We start from the raw sequence: 22,291 nt of genomic DNA on the forward strand, positions 1-22,291 counted from the left end.
AAAAGTTTCTAGCAAGCAGATCACAGCATGTCATTCTGAATGGAAAGAAGTTGTTAGCAGTAAACGTAACTTCAGGTGTGCCACAAGGGTGCATATAGAACCATTAATTTTCACAATAAGTATAAATGACCTTGTAGATAATGTCAGAATTTCCATGAGGCTTTGCGTGGATGACACGATTGAATACAGAGAAGTTGCAATTTCGGAAAACTGTAGCAAAATGCTGGACGACCTGCAGAGCACTGATGCTTCTTGCAGATAGTGGCAGTTGACCCTGAGCATAAACAAATGTAACATATTACAAAACATAGACAGAAAGACACTGTACTGTATGATTACACAATTGCAGAACAATCACTGGAAGCAGTTACTTCCATAAAATATCTAAGAGCATGACAGAGTGATTTGAAGCAGGAAGACCAATAAAACTAATAGCAGAAAAGGTAGACACCAGACATGATTCTTTGGAAGAATCCTCAGGAAATGTAGACCATCAACAAAGAAAGTAGCTTATAAAACAATTGTTCAACCAATACTAGAATATTGCTCACCATTCTAGGATCCATACCAGAGAGTATTGACAAAGGAATTAGAGAAGATCCTAAGAAGAGCAGCATGTTTCATTACAGGTTCATTTAATAAGCATGAAAGCCTCATTGAGATGCTCAACGAACCACAGAGGGAGATGCCACTAGAGAGGCATTCTACATCACAGTGTCTTCTACTGGTGAAGTTCCAAGAGTGTATGTTCCTAGAAGAGTCAACCAATATATTCTTCCTTCTACATATATGTCATGAAAAGAGCATGAAGTTAAAATTAGAGAGATTTGAGCTCCGCAATCATTCTTCCAACAAACAACATGACTGGGAAATTGGTACTGGTACACAAAGCAACATCCATCATACACAAAAAGATGGCATACACAGCACCTGAAGAAGAGGATGGGGTTGGTCATCAAAATAGTGTGCAAAAATGAAAACAACAAGTCAGCTGGACACCTAGAAGTACACCATTAATCATGTGTATCCACTTTGGAGTGTTTCATATTTTAAATAAATTGTCTCTTTACAATTCATAATGCTTTATACAACTGACAGTGCAATATTTCTAAATCACAGTACAGTAAGGAAATTTTGTCATTTTTTAAGAGGAAATGAACTACTGAAATGGAAGATTCTTTGAACACTGGTAAAGTTACTAATTGTGTTGCATCCAGGCTACAGGACTTGTTTCCATTGTTACAGAAGCAGTTATTGAGTTAAGGGAAATGTCAGCTTGCTTCATGACTGACATTGTGGGAACGGCATTTCTTGGAATAGAGAGTGAATCACTGAGGGACAACACAGCGCCGTTGCGAGTAAATCTGAAACAACAGATGCATTTCAGCAACTGGCGCTATATCAAGCTGATGCTTGCATTTCTGGCACCAAAACTTAGGGATTTTTTGCGGCTCAGCATTTCAGTGCCTGAAGTTGACAACTTCATTCGTGATGCAGTATGTAAGGTAAGTTTTCTTCTGCATAACAGATTATACTGGCTGTATTGCATATTTACTGATAATCAGTGAAATCTTATAACAAACTTAAAAGCTATTGAACATTTCATACACAAAGAAATAACCACTCAGAAAAATTTTCTTGAAGATAACAGAAAATTTGGTCACGCAGTATGGTAATACACACATGAGAGACAAAATATACTTGATGAAAATACTGTTTCTCAGAATATGCATAGATTGCCATGTGCAGACTCCTCACAACTAAGAGCAATTGAGCTGTGCTGCCCATCAATGGCTGAAAATATTGTAATTCTTTACAGGTGTAGTGTACCATAATAAAAAGTATTAATATTTATGCTATTTTCTTTTCATGCATGAATCCAACACAGGAGATTGCCATATGTATGACTGTGTCACCACAAATGTTGCGAGAAGCATCTAGTACATGCCAGTACATATAGTTGCTAATGATATTCATGATTAACAAGATTGAATTTAGGATGAACTGTAAAATTCACAATACAGTACTAGAGATAAAAATAATTCCATGTCAACAAAGCATCCCTATCCAGAATCAGAATGGAGTTTCATACTCTGAAGCAAAATTCTCTAAAAGGTTGTTGGTAAACATATGGCAGGGAATTGAAAATCCTGAAAGATTCAGAAACAAAGTGAAGTAATACTTTATCAGCCCCTCCTTCCACAATTTATAAGTGTATTTGTACTAAAAAATGTAAATTCTCCTAAACCCTAATATTTGTATTAAATGGATCTAGACTTTGCAAATATACAGAAAGCTGATAGTGTTCTGAGTAAACTTACATAAAATCTTTGTTTGGCATGTTAGATAAAATTGGGAACTGAGTTGTGTAAGAAGAGGAGGAGTAGTGACTTTATTTAAAGCAGTTGTTTTCTCCTAATGTTCGTAATAAATAGTCCCATACTCAGGAATGAGCAGAGGGGAGCAGACACAAAAATCCTCCATTGCCAGTCATGGCAAGGTCCTACTGGAGTACTGGAGGTGGTTTGCTGTTGCCTTCTTCTGGCCTGTTATGAAATGTCATATGGATGACTGTGGTGAGTGCTTACAGGGTAGTGTTGGGTTTCTTTTGTGGATGTAGGGAAGGAAGAGGATGAAAGACAGTGCCAGCACATAGCCTACTGCTCTTCAGAGGCACAAAGGGGCCTTCCAAGCTTAATGTCCCCATCCAACGGATGTATCACCAGAGCATCACCTGCCCTCACCCTATGAGACACTGCAGAGAGGTTTGGAACTTAATTCAGGACACTGTGTTCAGGAACCTCTCCTCCCTTGGTTGGCCAAACACTGGCAATGATAATTTCATCCACCACCTGGATTCAAACCAGCTTACCTCCAAGCAGAGCACCAGAGCACCACTGCACAGATGTGCATTAGTGACCTTGGCTACAAAGTCAGGTGCCCAATATACATGTACACATTAAAAATAATCTAGAGCAATTTATATACTTAGCAGTGCGTGTAGATTAGCACAACTCAATTTATTTTTTGTGTACATTAACATAAGTAGCCTCGCATGACTGTTTCTACTTTCTCATGCATGACTTGTGTTTCCACAGCCTTTAAACGCTTCAGTGTTTGCTGTATCTACAAAAAGTTTTCAGTTTTTCTTCAGGATATGAAGTATTCAAATTTCACCATTTAAACTATATTACAGACAACAAAATCACAGTTTTATTTTGTTTCATACTGTTCTTTACCTCATTCCTGACATGTAGAGGTTACCCTTCTTGATGGGATCTCCAGGACATTATGGATGAATTAATTAATCCTTTAAAATATTTAAATGCTATCAATGTCATGAAATAATAACACTGTTATACAAAAAAAACCTTTTTTTCTATTTCTGATAAAAAATATTGTGATCCTAGTTGTATTTTGAGTGCTGAATTGAAAACTGTTTTTGGTTTTTTTTCTGTCAGGGATAGTTTATGAGTAATCATAATTTTATTTCTCTTTTCAGTTTCTGATATAGTGCAGCAAACGTGAGGTAACATTCGACAAAGAAATGCACATCTTTATGATGTTATAAGTTCATCACATTAATGGAGAGTGGGGTCTAACATATAATTCAGTAACCTTTGCGTATACACTTTGAAGCATTTATTTGACATGAGAAATTACAGAAAATTGACAAACAATGAGCCACTGCCTTGTAATGCACATTACTTTTTTCTCGTGTATTGTGAATCTTTCTTCTCTCGAGTAATATTTCAGCTATAATCCGCTAACATAGAAAGTACCCACTTCCCTTCATAGCACCTTTCTATGGTAGAAATGTCTTTATGGAATCTTTCCCCATGTTCATCCGATACGTCACTACAACTCTCTGTGAAGTAGTCCAGATGAGAGTCCATCATATGTACTTCAAAGACATATTGCACCCCAAATCCTGATATGCTTTGATCAATCATATCCTTCACCACTGCTTTGTAGTTAGTAGCTCTTCTTCCGAGGAAGTTTTCCGACACCGTCTTGAAACAGTACCATGCAGTTTTTTCTTTATCAGTTAAACATGCTTCAAAATTTGCATCTTTCTACAGCTCCATGATTTGTGGGCCCACAAATAAACCTTCCTTTATTTTTGCAGATGAAAGACAGGGAAATTTGGTAGCTAGATATGCAAACCCACAGCCTGTTGGATCCATGGCCTTCAAGAATTGTTTCATCAGGCCAAGTTTGATGTGAAGCGGTGGAAGTAGTATATATTCAGGAGCTACCAGACTTTCACGTTGTGCATTCTTTTCGCCAACTTTCCATCTTCGTCTAGGCCACTTCTTTTTCACGTAGTGAGAATTTCAGTCTCGACTATCCCACTCGCAAAGAAAACAGGCATACTTTGTGTAGCCTTGTTGCATTCCCAGTACCATAGCAATTACCTTGAAATCTGCACATATTTTCCATTTGTGTTCATTGTATTTTAATGAATTTAGCATCCTTTGTATGAATTCGTAATTCTCTTGTGTCAAACTAGCATAAGCCACTGGAACAGAAGGCATTTTATTTCCATTATGGAGCAAAACACCCTTCAGACTTGTTTTCGATGCATCTATGAAAAGTTTCCACTCCTGTGAAATATAAGTGAAGTTCAGCACTTTCATCAGGCCAGCAACGGAAATGCAAAATGTCAGTGCTTTGTCAGTTGAAAAATAAGAAATAAAGGCATGTTCTCTGTGCCTGAACACACTGATTTTAGTACTTTGGAGCAGTAGATTATACTCCTGTAATCTTGAACCAAGCAGCTGCGCCTTTTGTTTACTTAGTCCTAGATCACATACTGAATCATTTAAATCTGCCTGTGTTAACAAATGTGGTGATGACTCACTTGTGCAGTGATATAAAGAATCATCATCTGTGATTTCTTCAGTACTACTTATTTCACTGTCACTCAGAATTTGACCTCGAACTCTTGAAGGTACTGGAAGGTTGTCAGAATGCTGCACTGGCGTTCTCGCTGAAGGCAGATCTGGGTAAACAATGTGCCTCTTTGACTTTTTGTTTGTAAAACCCTGAATTTTTGTTAGACTGAAATAACAATCAGTAACATGGTCTTTAGGCTCCCTCCACACCATGGGAACAGCAAACAATGCCATATTCTCTTTCCCTTCCCACCACTGAATTAGTTTGCAGTAACATGTAACACAACAGAAATGTGGTGCCCATTAATTATCTTGGTCTCCTACCTCTACTCCAAAGTAATGTTTGTGTGCTTTCTTTATGACTGAAGAAATTGTCTTCCTATTTCTGGCAAAAGTGAACTTCCCACAGATGTAGCAGTTGTCCGGCTTATATCGACATCCACGATGACGTGGCAGTTCTGCAAATTTAAAAATACCACTTTGGTAATACACCTGTATTAAATTAATAGTAGGGATCTAGAGGAACGCTGATGTGTAAAAACAAGCAGTCGTTTTACCTTCAGCACCAGGCTCAATCAGTTTACACACAGGAACTAAAAAATTCAACCGTGCTCGGAAATATGACAGTTACTTGTCAGCCAAAACACCCACTCGTTAAGACTGACACAAATTGCGGCTAACACCACTGTTGTAAACTCAATGCACGTGCCCCTTGGAGGTGTGAAGCTTTACTGCCGAGGCAGTAACTGGCTGTCGCCGTTCAAAAGTTAATGAGATGTTTCAGGTGGTCTTAATGACATTGGTGTGGCGGGGAATAACCTAATGATGTCTGATTCTTCCCACCTGCTGTTACACAAGAAATTATCATGTTCTATCACTACTGGTAGCGGCAACATACCCTTATTTCTCTATAATGTCTCTGTGTTTGCCATGAATTGTGAATATACATATATATACATATTACATAAAAAGTATCCCTGACAAGGATATTTTGTTTACATATTTGAATTTCCCACGGTAAAGTGGTCTAGAAGCACATACTTTAATATCAGAAATAGAACCCATGTTGAACAGTGTAATTAGGAAAATAGGAGTTATTACAAATAGATTGAGATATTAGTTATAAAAATAGTAAATGTGATGGAAACCAATATATAGTTCAAATTGCGTAAGCTTTGAAGAGGAAGCCTCTTCAGACATCTATGATTTCTCTCACTCACTTCTCAATACAATTACTCCTTTCTGACTTTGGATGCTGATAATAAAATCAATTTCAGATGTTTGTTCTCAAACAGACTTCATGTCTTTGTTGAAATATTCTGCATTCTAAAATAAAAATCTGCAGTAAGCTGCTGGCAGACATAAAACAAGAAATTGTGGATCTGTGCAGACTCAAAAAGGTGTAATAAAGCTCACAGAAGAGGCAAGTAAATATTGACAGGTGAAAGTTAAGTAAGTCAGTGGTATGCAAATTACAGAAAGACATACAGGATGCCAAATGGAGCAGTATTCAAGGATCTGCTCCAAATCAGAAAAAGGAAAATATATATAATAAGTATTTCGATGATGATACAGATAAATGAATTATTAGGTAACAATTTCTGTGGTATTGTGAATAACACAAAGAAAACTATCTCTGCAAAAACTCGACAGCATTTGTCACAAAAGAATGGACTACAAGACAAGCATAGAAGCCCTGAGGAACAACTGTTCCAGCTATGGGATTTGATTTCAAAAGTCCCTGAGTAAACATGTCATTATTTATTTTTCATACTTACTTGACAGTGAACAAATTTCAACAGCTCATGGACTTTTCTTGAGCACTGCTGACTCTCAATCACAGTGCCCAGGTTTGATTCTTGATCTGGTCAGGGATTTTCTCCACATGGGACTAGGTGTTTGTGTTGTCCTCATCTTCATTTCTTTATCACCAATGTGCAAGTCGCCAAAGTAATGTGGAATAAAAAAGACTTGCCCCAGGTGGCTGAACTCCCCTGACGGGGGGGGGGGGGGGGGGGGGGGGGGGGGTTCCAGCCAAATATGCTCTATGCACATTTTGTTTTTGTGAATAAATGCTGAAAAGTGACAGTGTCTAATGAGTATTGTCAAACAACAGAGCCAGACGATGTACCACTGGTGTGAATGCAGACTTTTGTTTCATGGTCATTTCTCCTATAAGACTATAATAGGAAAACTTTGAACTTTCATGTACGAATGGAGAAAAATAAAATTAAAAATGCGTAAAGACAAGGGAAGGCAAACTTTTGGCATTAATTAAGGAACACCAAACTTCTCCTCATTACCCACCTGAAAATTTTTGCAAGAAAATGGTTCCTTATCTATTGCTGCCATACCATCTAGACTTAAATCCTATACAGCTGATGTGGGATCTTGCAAAGAATAAGATCTATAACTGTAATACATCAAGCATCTTATTCTAGAACCCAAATAAATAAAAACTGATGCCTTTGTTGCTAATAAGTTAATGTCACGTCACCATGCCTGGTGCAAGCCTCTATGTAATGCTACTTTGATCACACCAAATAAGTGTGTGAGACTGTTGAAGGACAAATACTCTGTCAGACAAAGAAACTGGAAATATAGTAAAACCAGGTGGCATAAATTCAGATAAAGAGTCAGCATTATTATCTATGTCTAAAACAGCAAATGATTAATCTTGGTGTTGCTGTGGAAAATAATTACATCATTTGGAAATGTTGTTTTACAAAAACTGCCAGCAAAGCAGCTAAGGAGAGAAATACTTAAGTTCTCTTTCTCACTCTAATATCCTGACCTGATGAGCTTGAAAGCCTGCCAGAACACACAGACCTAGACAACAGCCACCAGGTGGTGGTCCTAAAATTTGCGAGCACTGTTGTCACTGCGTCAGTGCTATTCATGAGCCACATCCCCTGCAGCAGCCTATATGCTCTCACAGCCACACTATAAAGATAACAGCACATGGGATCTCAGTTGTGTCTGGACTGTGCTCTAGTATTGACGACTGTACTCGTCATTGTTTCGTTCCTGAGATTGCTGCATCAAAGCTCTCAATTCGGTTCACTCTCCGGACTTGTCATTTTGTTGTGTGTCATTTCTTGTCCATCCATGGTTTTTGGTGACTCATCACTGCCGCCCTCAGCTGGTTGGTCTTCCCTCCTGGTCGTGTCTGATTCCAGATACTACAGTCACTTCATTCAGTTGCAAGTAAAGATGTGTAGTGTGTGACAGCACCCCAGTTGTAAGAGTGTTGGAGTGTACACTATTGCTATGTCCACTCCTTGCTTCCTGAGTGTAAACACAATAGTGCTGCCCCCAGGGCTGGATTGTCAGTTATGTTTGGTGAGTAATACCTTATTACATTACCACACCAGTCTAGGTCTCTTTTACTTTCTTTATTTATCTTTTGCTCTTACTCAAGATCCTCCATGGTTCTCCTAAAGCTTCTCTATAATGCTTCCTGCAAAGGTGCTAACCATCTCATCAACATGTCATTATATTTTCTATACTACAGCAGTCTTTTCTAATTCCCTTCTCTATTTTTTCCCTCATCCAATCTTGCCCAGCATTCCTTCCTGTCTCTACAACCCAACCCAGCTAAATTCGATACTGGCTCTGGCTGAGTAGTCAGTCTGAAAGACAACAGTGGATGCTTGGCATTTATTAACTCTGATGCAAAGACAGACTTGAGCAAAAATTTTGCAATTTCTCTCGCTCTTTTCTTTCTTTCTTTTGACTTTAGGGACCTTACCATAATGACCACCTGCTTAACAACACGTTTATCTGCCTCCAGAACAAAATGCATTAGCAACTGTGTATGGGATGGATTAAAAAAAAAACTTGTAGGCTTCCAAGGGTATGTGGCACCAGATGTCTAAGCACAGGTAACACAATTCCTGTAAATTACAGGCTGGTGGTAGGTGGGTATGGAGCTGGACACTGGAGCATCCCAGATGTCTTCCACTGGGTTTGGATCAGCCAAATTTGGTTAGCAAGAAATCAGTGTGAATTGGCTCATAGAGATGGTTAGAGAATGATGTTGGTATCATATTCCCAAACCACTGTAGCATGATTTTGGCCTTGTGACAAGGACAATTATCTTCCTAGAAGATGCCATCACCGTCAGGGAAGACCTCAACCATGAATCTACATCTACATTTGTACTCTGAAAACCACTGTAAAATGCATATAAGAGGGTATGTCCCACTGTAACAGTTATTATGGTTTATCCCATTCCATTCACATACAGTGTGTGGGATGAATGATTATTTAAATGCCTCCAAGTGTAGTGTAATTAATCTAACATCGTCCTCATGATCACTATAGGAGCAATACATGGTGGATGTAATATATTCCTAGGAACATAATTTAAAGCCGGATCTTGAAACTTTGTAAGGAGGCTTTCGTGTGATAGTTTACCTCTTGTCTTCAAGAGCCTGCCTTTTCATCTTCTTCGACATCTTTGTATCTCTCTCCCAATGATGAAACCTGTAACTATTTGTGCTGCCTTTCTCTGTATACATTCGGTATCTACAGCTAGTCCTATTTGGTATGGGTCCACACACTTTAACTATATTTTAATCTACCACTTGCTTTACCCACAATGGAACCTACATAATCATTCCATTTCATGTCCCACAAAGTGTTACACCCAGGTATTTGTTATGAGATGACTGATTCCAATTGTGGCTCACTGATAGTATAGCCATAGGCTACTGGTTTTTTTGTTTTGTTTTACATTTCTGAACATTTAAAGCAAGTTGTCAGTCGTTGTAACACTTAGACATCTTATCTAGATCTGACTGCATATTTGTGTGGCTCCTTTCAGACAATTTTTTGTTATAGATAGTTGCATATCTGCTGAAAGTCTGAGGTTACTATTAATATTGTCCACAAGATCATTAGTATACTAACATGAATTGCAAAGAATCCAAACATACTTCCCTGGGGTACATCCTAAGTTAAGCCTACATCTGGTGATGCCTCTCCCTCCAAGATAACTTCCTACATCCTCCCTACCAAGAAATCCTCAGTCTAGTCACATGAATTCTGCTAACTCCCTTTGGTGATGGTATGTGCCACTTAAAGCTTCAGGATGCCTCTGCAAGGAGAAATCAACGAGCCAGCCTGCAGTAGTGAAGAAACGGTTGACCGCAAGTGGGCTAGTTTTGCACGTAGCCCAAGTTTATGAACAGAGCAAGCAGCCATAACCAACCATTTCTAAGATCTTAAGGAGATGACTGAAGCATAAGCCTTACTGCTTGCAATTGCTAAAATCTCTGCTGCCTGATGACAAAGTTGGGCACTTTGAATTTTCCGCATGGTTGCAGAAACTTATGAAAGAGGATGGGTTTTGTGAGAAACACATCTTAAATGATGAAACAACATTTTTTGTGAATGGACAGTGAACAGACATAATGTGTGAATTTGGAGACAAAGAATCCCTTTGCTATCGTGCAGCCCCTTTATGATTCACCAAAAGTTAATGTGTTCTTTGCAGCCTCACAGTTCAAAGTTTACAGTCCATTTTTCTTCTGCAAGAAGACTGTTAGAGGACATGTGTATCTGGACATGCTAGAAAACTGGTTCATGTTGCAACTGGTGAGCAACAGTGTGGACTTCATCTACCTATGGTATGGTGCTCCACCCACATCCACCATAATGTTCGTGAATTTCTTAACAGGGAATTTAGAAACAGATGGATCAGTCATGTGGCACTGATGATCAGCAATTCATGTCATGGCTTCCACATTCTCCCAACCCAGACTTGTGCAATCTTTTTTTTGTGTAGGGCTATGTGAAAGATTCAGTAATTACACCTCATCTACCAACAACCTTAACAGAACTGCAGGCTTGCATCAAAAATGCTTTTGAACAGACTGATCAGGACATGCTGCACCAATGATGCGAAGAACTTGATTATCAATGGGATATTTGTAGAACCAGTAGGGGGCACACTTGGAGCACTTGTGATATGTCAAAATAAAACTTTTTGAGTTGTACTATGCATGTGCAAAGCTGTGTGACAATATATTGAATGACATAACTTCAGCAAATGTGCGAAATCACTTTAATTATTTATAACTATGCTGTATTTCCATCATGGCTGGAGTTCCGAACCATGTGTTCTAGGTAGTTTTCAGAGAAGGTATTTAGTAATGTATTACAGGATGTTTTGTCATGTCCCACCACTAACAAACATGTAATTTTCCCATTGATTGTTGGGTGATTAAAGTCTCCACCGATGATTACAATATGACTTGGGATTTACATACTGGTGAGCATAAGATATCTCTAAAGTTTTCATTTAACATGAGGAGATGAGTCAGGTGGTTGATAGAGGGATTCAATTACAATTTTATGCTCACCCCTATACTGAGTCTTGCTCAGTCAACCTTGAATACAGCTTCAATTTCCATCTCAGTGGATCTGAGTGTCTTGCCTATTGTGATAGATACATCATCTCCATTTCACACTAGCCTTTCCTTTCAATATTTGCTCAAATATCCCCCCAAAATTTCACTATCGACTCCAGGTTTTAATCAGCTGTCTGTAACTAATATTATGTGAGCATCACTGCTTTTCAAGAGCACTTCAAACTGGCACTTTGCTGTGAATGCTTTGGCAGTTAACTACTAGGTTTTAATGCCCTCACATGTAGGGGAATCCCTTACGTTAATACTTCTAGATCTCCTATCACTGTAGTTATCTAGACTGGATGAAGGGTTGCCTAATTTTTTAAACAACCTTGTATGAAACCCACACAGAGTAGCAGCCCCTGATGTGCAGTGCACACTTACCCATTACAGGGACTCACCAGTTCTCAACTCTATGGCACAAGTCCAGGAAGTCACAACCTAGTTTATTACAGAACCTTCAAAGTCTCTGGTTCAATCCTGTGTTGCAACTCTGAACCAGGGTGGCCATGATCAAGTCTGGGGACAATGATGCAATTTGTGGGCTTTATTGAAACTCGAATGTGCAAGGGTAGTCTTCTGAATCTTCATTGCCAGTCAGTGGAATGGCCTAAGCATGAGCTTCAGACCCAGATGACAGGCATCATTTATTCCAAAATGCACATCACTTTGCAGTTTGTTGTACACCATCCCTCAAAGGCTTCTGGAATAGCCTCTTCAGTATGTTGAATGAGGCACCCAGACATAAACACTAAGTGCACTGGTGTTCCTTTCTGCCTCTTGCTGCCGTTTCCCTAAGGGGTACCATTATTTGCCATACATTTGAACTACTGAAGGTTAAAAGGCCATTTCCTTTTCCATTTGCCTCCTATTGACACAGGCTAAAGGTATTGTTCACATAGTCCACAGTTGTCATGACACCTCTGATTACTGCTGCAGGTCCCATGATGAATGTCCTCCATAGCATAAAACTGTCCCAACAGCCTGTGTCTGTGGTGCGATGCATGTTTCACAGCTGTTCCCCTCAATCTGCCCCTCAGGACACTACCTTGACCTGGTGTAACAAGAAATGTATCCATTCGACCCAGGCACAAGTTTCCATTGAACAAAGGTCTAGTCTCAATGACACCGTGGTTATTGCAATTCTAATTAACATTGTCGTTACGTGAATATGGGAACACATAGGGGTTGTCTGCTTGGGAGCCCCGTGTTCAACAACATACTGTGTTGTCAGACATGGCACATATTGCTACCTATATTGCAGTACAAAAGAGGCAATGCTCCTACCAATGCATACTGGATGAGCAAATACATTCAATACAATGTCGCCTACTTCTTGTTTCACTGTCCTTCATCTGCTCTATAGATGCTCACAACAGTAGCAAACTGTAGCATGTGAACAGTCGACCAGGTTTACATTATCTGAGATGCTCATTCTGAGGTGCCAGGCTATAACACTTTGCCCTTTGTCAAAGCCACTTATGTCAGTGGATTTCCCCATTTTCAGCCTGTATTATCATTAGAATGATTCCCCATTCATCTCTGCTCCACTTATATACTTTCCTTATCATGCCCACAAAACCATCAGATAGAATTCAGTCTCATCATGGGCAGTTGTCATAGTGTTGTCTCACATCAGTGTATGTCAATATGTATAACTAATATAAGTTCAGGTGTAGATGCGCACAATGATAGTGGAGAATGATTGTTATTAAATGAAAATGGATCTACATTTACAGGTTTTAGAATACAGAAAAAGACATAAAGTGAAGCATGGAGACCTCCTGGATATACTCATGAGAGTACAAAAGAAAAACTATATGACTGATGAAAAGCTATCAGTCAAAAAAAATACAAATGAAAGCATTTCCAATAGAGATCCACATTTTTGTGAGTATTATTCCATTAGCTCCCCATGAATTTCATTTTGCAGGATAAGTGCCAGTATCATTACAGTAAATTGCTGAACATGCTTATATGCTTGAAATAAATAGCTTAATCATTTATCTTATAAGAATTCATTAACAAATACTGATGTTCCCTGCCCAGAAGTAAATATTGTTAGTTGCTTACTCCATGAAATTTCATTTTTAAAATTTGTTATGTTATGATAAAGAAATTAAAATAGATGCCACACATATATAAGCTGACAAACTCAGTTCATCCTGCTTTGCAATTAGAAGTAAATTCATGTACCCTCTTTTGCCTTGATGACAGTGGTAATGCACCATTGAATTATCTCCATGATGCTGTAAAAGTGTTGGGAACCCATCTTGAGCTCGGGCTGCTCAACCTCTGCCGAAAACTAATGGAGGTAATCAGAACTGGAGCTAAGATACAAACGCGATGTATGGTACGTGCTTGAAAGAATTGTGGTTTAAAAGTAATGTGGGAGACAACACAAGGATCCTCTTATCTGTGGAGTGTTCTTCAAATTCTTATGATACAAACAGAGCAGTTGGGTGGTGCATTATTATTCTGACAGTACAGGTCTCCTTTATTGCTTGCTGGTGAGAGACATTTGTAGAGATATCTGGGCCTCATGTCAACCAGTGTAAACATCCTCCACATGAGAATCCTTCTAAGATCTATCTGATTGGTATTCTGTTAGCAAGAAGGTTGTTCCTGTACTAGCAGAAATATCTTTGCACAGTGACTTAAAGTTGGGTGGTACAGCTGCTCATCAGCTGTTATAGTCTTGCACTGGACTTGTAGATGACATTTCATAAAGCAATCCATCTATCCAATCTGTGACAGTTGAGCCGCACTGAGTGGCCGTGTGGTTTGAAGTGCCACGTCACGGGCTGAGTAGCTCCTCCCCACCAGAGGTTTGAGTCCTCCCTCAGGAGAGAGAGTGAGTGTGTGTGTGTGTGTGTGTGTGTGTGTTTTGTTCTTAGCATAAGGTAGTTTAAGTAGTGTATAAGTCTAGGGACCAATGACCTCAGCAGATTGGTCCCTTAGGAATTCACACACATTTGACAGTTGAGAGCAACCCCTGTCAACAACACATTGTTGCCCATTGTAGCTATGATGCTGCTGGTTTTTCCTGAATGGCATGTTAAAAGTATCTGCATGGGGACAGGGATGAAATGTAACGTGCATCAGGTACACACAAGCTCTTGTAAGTTATCCAGTGCAAAATAATAAAACTCAATTTGGAATTATGTGTGGTATGTTGAACTGTAACGCAAACTATAAAAATAATTACCATAATCCAGAATGAGATTTTCACTCTGCAGCGGAATGTGCGCTGATATGAAACTTCCTGGCAGATTAAAACTGTGTGCCGGACCGAGACTCGAACTCGGGACCTTTGCCTTTTGCGGGCAAGTGCTCTGCCAACTGAGCTACCCAAGCACGACTCACACCCCATCCTCACAGCTTTACTTCTGCCAGTATCTCATCTCCTACCTTCCAAACTTTACAGAAGTTCTCCTGCGAACCTTGCAGAACTAGCATTCCTGAAATAAAGGATACTGTGGAGACATGGCTTAGCCATAGCCTGGGGGATGTTTCCAGAATGAGATTTTCACTCTGCAGTGGAGTGTGTGCTGATATGAAACTTCCTGGCAGATTAAAACTGTGTGCACGACTGAGACTCGAAAGGCAAAAGTCCCGAGTTCGAGTCTCGGTCGGGCACACAGTTTTAATCTGTCAGGAAGTTTAATTACCATAATGATTCTATGTACCTACCTAGTGCACATAGAAGGCTTATTTCTCCAGGTGCGGATATTTTTAGCTGGTGCCTCACAGACAAGAGATTGGTTCAAATGGCTCTAAGCACTATGAGACTTAACATCTGAGGTCATCAGTCCTCTATACCTGGAATTATTTAAACCTAACTTACCTAAGGACATCACACACTTTCATGCCTGAGGCAGGATTCAAACCTGCGACCATAGCAGCTGTGCGGTTCCGGACTGAAGCGCCTAGAATCGCTCGGCCACAGCTGCCGGCAAGGAACACAAAAACATATCTTTCTAGCTGTAATTGTTACATATGTTATAGAACGCGACAAGAAGCTGAAAAGTATCATTACAAAAGCAGCTTCTTTAAAATTAGCAGGTTTTCTGCTAATTATGTCAGACAACATTAAAAAATGAAAAGTCCAGCATGGAATAGTCACAATATTATGAAAATGATAGATTGCTAATCATTGTATAGAAATGTTAAGTCGAAGACATGCACAACAAAAAGAGTGCCATACATTTAAACTTTCAGCTGAAAGGTCTTCTTCTGAAGTAGATAATGCACACACAAGTGGTTCAAATGGCTCTGAGCACTATGGGACTTAACATCTGAGGTCATCAGTCCCCTAGAACTTAGAACTACTTAAACCTAACTAACATAAGGACATCACACACATCCATGCCCGAGGCAGGATTCGAACCTGCGACCGTAGTGGTCGTGTGGTTCCAGACTGAAGAGCCTAGAATTGTTCGGCCACTCCGGCCAGCAAACGCACACACATTCACAATTCACACACACATGACCACTGTCTCTGGTTATTGAAACCAGACTGTGGACTGCAACAGCAGTCTTTTTGTTGCACCTGTCTGTGACTCAACGTCTCCTTTATATGGTTGTTATGTAGGACACTAATTTGCTTACTTTTTAAGTGCTAATGAAAATGGCAAGTCCCTTTAACATGTAACAAAGATTGTTTTCACTTCATTTTCTTCTAATGTAATCAGCAACTGCTGTTCATTAAAGCTGACCTCCTTTGTAAATGTATGCTTATATTTGTTTCACATTCCTTAGAATGTTGTTATTTGAACATGAGGATGAACGAATGAAGGAATGAATTACAAGAAAATGTGTTTCATACTGAGATAACACTGAATATTTTTTCAGGGATGGATAATGAAGATATAGTAGCACAAGTGTTTATTTTTCTTGTGGCAGGATTTGAGACTTCCAGTTCAACAATGATGTTTACATTGTATGAGCTTGCTCAGCATCCAGATGTACAAGATAAACTCAGACACAATATAGTGACCTCACTGTCAAAACATGATGGCAAAATGACATATGATGCTATCCTGGAAATGACATACCTTCATATGGTCATTGCTGGTAAGTTGGAACTATTAATGAAGTCTGTAAGTTCATTAAAAATGAATTGGGGAACCCATGTTGTTCAGGAATACCAGCAACCTTTCATGTTTAATAACAGTTTGTTTACCATTATAGATGCTCCTCTGTTAAAAAATGTAGTGGGACCAGTTCAGTTCTTTTTGTATAGGAATGCTCTAAGCTTAAACATGGATGCTCTGAAAAACTATTATATCTGCAGATGTCGTGCCATATCTACTAAACAGGGAAAACAAAGAAGAATTACAGCAGTCAGAAAACACTGACACAAAACAACTTAGCATTTGGGTACAGAACAATCAGCTTATACTAAATAATGAAAAACAAAACTCTCTCACTAAAATTTCACAGTCCTCTAAACAGGTATGTGTATGTCCCAGATATCTCTGTTAATGATGAACCAGTTGGTAACAATATAGAAATCAAATTCTGTGGGTTATGACTACAAAGCAATGTAAAATGGAATAAACATATAGAATATGTAAATGCAAAATTTAATAAGACTTGTTACCTTCTTTACTCAATAAAGTCCTGCTGTAGTAATTTGTTAATGGCAATCTACACCCAATACTAATGGATACTCCTCCACTTTACTTGACAAATTAAGATATATAACACTCCCCGGAGCAGTGCAAGCTATCTTTAAGCATGCAATTCACCAAAAGTCCAGTTTGTGCAATGTCAGAGTCCAGCCAGTTACTCAGAGAGTCCAAAGAGTAAACACTAATAAACAAAGTCTATAGCAAGAACCAAACCAATAGACCAACTGGGACACATTGGATCAATCCTGCAAAATAATTGAAATTGGCACAGATTGACTCTGGTCTGGCTTGTACAAGGTGTGTTGAAAAAGTAAGGTGACTTTACATTTTTATGAAAAAATATTTATTTACTCATCAGTATTCATGCTGTCCCCTTCAAAGTAATCCCCCCACATATACAATACACTTGTGCCAATGCTTCTTCAATCCTTGATCACTTCTCATAAGCACTTTTTGGTGCAGCCTTGAGTTCTTCCAGCAATGCAGATTTTATTTCCTCAGTCACTGAAAATCTTTATCCTTTAGTTTTGGGAGCAGGAAAAAGTTGCAGTGGGCCAAATCCGTTGAATATGATGGCTGAGGCATGATTGTCCTGTTGTTTTTGGCCAAAAAATCTCTCACAAGCAACAATGCATGATCAGGTGTATTGTGCTGCAAAAGCCATGAATTGCTTTTCCACAATTCTGGAATTTTTGGCGTATTGCTTCTTGCAAATGGTGCATAATATCAAGGTAATGCTCCTTACTGACCAAACGACATTAAGACAAAAATTCATGATGCATAACACCATGGTAACTGAAAAAAAACAGTGAACAAAACTTTGACATTTGATCAAAGTTGGCGTGCTTTTCTCAGTCTTGGCTTTCCAGGTTGCTTCCATTGGGACGATTGGGCTTTGGTTTCAGCATCATAACATTAAACCCAAGTTTTATCACCAGTTATGACCATTTTGAGAAAATCAGGATCATCACTCACATCATTCAAGAGCTCCTGAGTGATGCTCATGTGATGGTTCTTTTGATCAAAACTGAGAAATTTTGGAACAAACTTCACTGACACACGTCTCATCCCCCAAACATCCAAAAAACTGCATGATATGAGCAGAGCCATTCTCAGCAACTTCTCTTACAATAATTCAAAGATTTTCCAAAACAATTTTCTTCACATCTTTGACGTTATCATTTGTTGATGTGCTGGGGCGTCCAGAGTGAGGTTCATCATTGGCATCTTCTCGGCCATCTTGGAAGAAGCATACTCCTGTATGCCACTGTCACTATTTGAAGCATTTTAGAGCACTTCATTCCATTTTTCACATAAAATTTGATGAAAATTCTTTGCTCCATTTTTTATAATAATCTAAAATCACCAAGCACACTAAAACATGTCTAACCTTTCTATCTGCAATTCATTATATATGATGTACACTTGAAACTAAGAATATATTTTCAAGGCATGTGTACCGACATGAAAAAGAGAGAGAGAGATCGATATTTGAATGTACATTGCCCATTTGAAAAGTCACCTTACTTTTTGAACATTGAACAACCCTCATCAGAGGGCACTTGTGGTGATGACATGTGCTGTCTAGGCTGTACAATATCCTGACCTGCTTGATCACATGATTTCTCTCCCTGTGGAACAAACTTACGGGTCAAAAATATTACTGCTGCTATCCCTGAGGCACAGCTGGTAAATGTCTCACAGTTTGATGAATTGAGCACAGTGACAAAGATAGTTTTATTTTATCCACCCTGTACACCTGCTGGAGAACCAGTGTGACAGCATCATCATAATATACTGCTAATTAGCATGAAAACAGAAGATATGTCCTAATGTAAACAGTATTCACTGTTTCAGGAAACATGCTGTTTTGATCCCTACAAAACTCTAATAGTGCCTCAGTTTCTAAATAACCAATTTATGTAATTGTATAATTGGCTTATACATGTTGGAAACAAATTTTGTGATGAACTAATGTTGTGTGTGTGTGTGTGTGTGTGTGTGTGTGTTTTTTTTTTTTCCAGAGACTCTTCGCTTATACCCTCCATTACCATTTATTGATCGTGAAGTGACAAAGGACTATGTTATTCCTGGAACTGGCATTGGCCTTCCAAAAGGCATGGGAGTAGTAGTGTCATTACTTGGCCTGCACAGGGATGCTCTATTCTGGGATAACCCAGAGGAGTTTGTGCCAGAACGATTCAACAGACAGAAACAAAATAAGAGAACAAATTATGTGTACATGCCGTTTGGGATTGGACCACGAAACTGTATTGGTAAGTAAATGTTCCTCAGATGAACTTGTTACATAGTAGTGGCAGAGGAAGATGACAAACCATCACATACATGATTTTTTTCATGTAGGTGAGAGATGGTAACTGACTTACCCTCTCTGGTGCCTCCCCGCTCCATTTTTGTGCACCCTCAAGCTCACTGAAGTGGTCAATCTCATCCTAAGACTTGTGTGACCTATCTTTTCTTATTAAACTTTCCCAACCTATTCATCTCTGTTCCCCAAGCAAAGAAATACTAATTCTGAAAACTACATAGTTTGTTGCTTTTACTTTTATATGTTTCTGTCGGCTGTACTACACGTTTCTCCTCCTGAAGGTAAATTTGGCGTTAACGAGATATGGCAGCAGACAACCGATGCAAGTGCCCTAGCTAACAGCACATTGCTTGCAGCACCCCTCCTGAGCTTGTGACCATATCAGTTGGAGCCTACATGACTGAACAACCATGGCCTGGTCAGATGAGTCCCAATTTCAGTTGGTAAGAGCTGATGGTAGTGTTTGACTGTGGCACAGATCCCAGAAAACAGTAGTCCAAAGTTGTTAGCAAGACACTCTGCAAGCTTGTGGATCGTACATAATTGTGTTGGCTGTGCTTACACAGAACAGACAGGGTTTTCTGATCCAATTGAACCAATAATTGACTAGAAATGGATATCTTTGGCTGCTTGGAGACCATTTGCAGCTATTCATGGACACCATGTTTCCAAACAACAATGGAATTTTTATGGATTACAATGCACCATGTCACTGGGCCACAATTGCTCATGACTGGCTTGAAGAACATTCTGGGGAGTTTGAGCAAATGATTTGGCCACCCCGATCATCTGTTGGCTCAATATTTCTGCAGAGGACTTCCAATGACTTGTTGAGTCCATGCCATGTCAAGCTGCTGCACTACATTGGGCTAAAGGAGGTCTGACACAATGTTATGAGGTCTCCCATGACTTTTGTTACCTCAGGGTATGACATATACGGCCTACCAACAGATAGCTCTTCCAGATACTCTTGCAGTTTTACTTCTGTGCTACAGATTGTTTTCTTCTGAGAATTATTCATTCTTTCATTCACTTACATTTTGTGTTCTGCAAGTCCCACCTTTTGGGATGTGGAACAGTCCAAGTTGTCATTAAATAGGTAAAATCAACCAGACAAGAATGGGGGTCAAAAAGAGGTACCAGAAATGTCAAAATGGAGAATGATGCACAAGATGAGGGTAAGGAGAAAAGTAGTTTGCTTTGCCCAAAGATGACACTGCTTTCAATGACATTTGGTATTTTTGAGTTGGTGCATGCTACATAAGAACATGAGTCAAGTGCCACATGACCCGCAGAACAGTTTCATTTATATGGTTTATTAATGCAGTAATGTTGTGTATGTCTGGTCCAAATGGGGAAACCAGGATACTTGGCAATAATAAGAGTCTTCATTTTGGATGGAAATTCACGCAAATTTTGTCACACTTCTTAAAGAACCTACTCCTTTATTTCAGTGAGTTAAGAAATGGGTAGCGGAACTCCTTGTGGCTGTAGTTACCTTGAAGATGATTTATGTGAAGGACACCTCAAAAATTACAACCACATATTAAAAAGATGGGAGTAATTAGTCAAACTATCTTGTGCAAGATATTCCTCATGTTCAGTGGTGAGTTACGGAACATTATGCTTTAGCTTTCTGAAAACGTAACCTTCACATCTCCTCAAAATACTCTTAATTAATTTGTAACCACTAAATGAATCTAGTTGTGGTCTAAAGCCATTAAGTGCACTCTCCAAGAGATGCATCCTTGGAAAAATTCTTCAGGAATGTTTTGTGCACAAACAGTTATTATCATACTGGATTATAATCTACACACAACAAAAAAAGTTTTGCATCACCTCAGTTCCCAGAACTCCTGAAGATAGATGTTGACTGCAGATATCGTATCACAGGCACAGTCCCTCTAACTGTTCAGAGGTGTTACATAACCCACCCAAAGATGTAAACAACCATGCATGAGCAGCAGCCAATCAGTTCCAGTTATTCCACCAGGAAGGAGGGACGTGGCTCATGTCTGTTGTTCAACCATGCCTAGACGGTCAATACCGCGGTTTGATCATGTCCACATTGTTACTTCGTACCAGAAAGGTCTCTCAACAAGGGAAGTGTCCAGGTGTCTCCGAGTGAACTAAAGTGAAGTTGTTCGGACATGGAGGAGATACAGAGAAACAGCAACTGTCAATGACATGCCTCGCTCAGGCCACCCAAGGGCTACTATTGCAGTGGATGACCACTAACTATGGAGTGCGGCTCGGAGGAACCCTGACAGCAACACCACCATGCTGAATAATGCTTTTCGTCCAGCCACAGGATGTCGTGTTACAACTCCAACTGTGCGCAATAGGCTGCATGATGCGCAACTTCACTCCCGAAGTCCATGGCAAGGTCCACCTTTGTAACCAACAACATGTCGAATGGACCACACACGAGTGGCATCAAGTTTTCTTCAGCGATGAGTGTCGCATATGTCTTCACTCAGACAATCATAGGAGACGCCTTAGACACACTGTCCAGTGAGTGCAGCAAGGTGGAGGTTCCTTGCTGTTTTGGGAAGACAGTATGTGGGACCGATGTACGCCGCTGGTGGTCATGGAAGGCGCTGTAAGATACGTGAATCCCATCCTCCAACCGATAGTGCAACCATGTTGGCAGCATATTGGTAGGGCATTCATCTTCATGGAGGACAATTTGCACCCCCCCCCCCCCCCCCCCCCACCCTGTTCTCATCTTGTGAATGACTTCCTTCAGGATAAAGACATCACTCGACTAGAGTGGCCAGCATGTTCTCCAGACATGAACTGTATCGAATGTGCCCAGGATAGATTGAAAAGGGCTTTTTATGGACAACATGACCCACCAACCACTCTGAGGGACCTATGCCAAATCGCCATTTAGTAGTGAGACAATCTGGAGCAACAATGCCTTGATGAACTTGTAGATAGTATGCCATGACAAATACAGGCGTGCATCAATGCAAGAGGACATGCTACTGAGTATTAGAGGTGCCGGTG

The 22,291-nt window shown here is 39.6% G+C and overlaps 1 protein-coding gene across 1 annotated transcript in view; it reads left to right on the plus strand.

Moving 5' to 3' along the window:
- The window catches only part of LOC126284567 (cytochrome P450 6k1-like), a 95,991-nt gene that overhangs the window by 67,866 nt on the left and 5,834 nt on the right, over positions 1 to 22,291 (plus strand). The window contains exons 5-8 of the mRNA XM_049983580.1: positions 1,246 to 1,505; positions 13,054 to 13,204; positions 16,169 to 16,390; positions 18,975 to 19,226. Coding sequence (XP_049839537.1) covers positions 1,246 to 1,505; positions 13,054 to 13,204; positions 16,169 to 16,390; positions 18,975 to 19,226 — 885 coding nt within the window. The remainder of the gene's footprint in view (positions 1 to 1,245; positions 1,506 to 13,053; positions 13,205 to 16,168; positions 16,391 to 18,974; positions 19,227 to 22,291) is intronic.

Source organism: Schistocerca gregaria, chromosome 8 (genome assembly GCF_023897955.1).
Source record: "Schistocerca gregaria isolate iqSchGreg1 chromosome 8, iqSchGreg1.2, whole genome shotgun sequence".
Classification (NCBI taxonomy): Eukaryota; Metazoa; Arthropoda; class Insecta; order Orthoptera; family Acrididae; genus Schistocerca; species Schistocerca gregaria.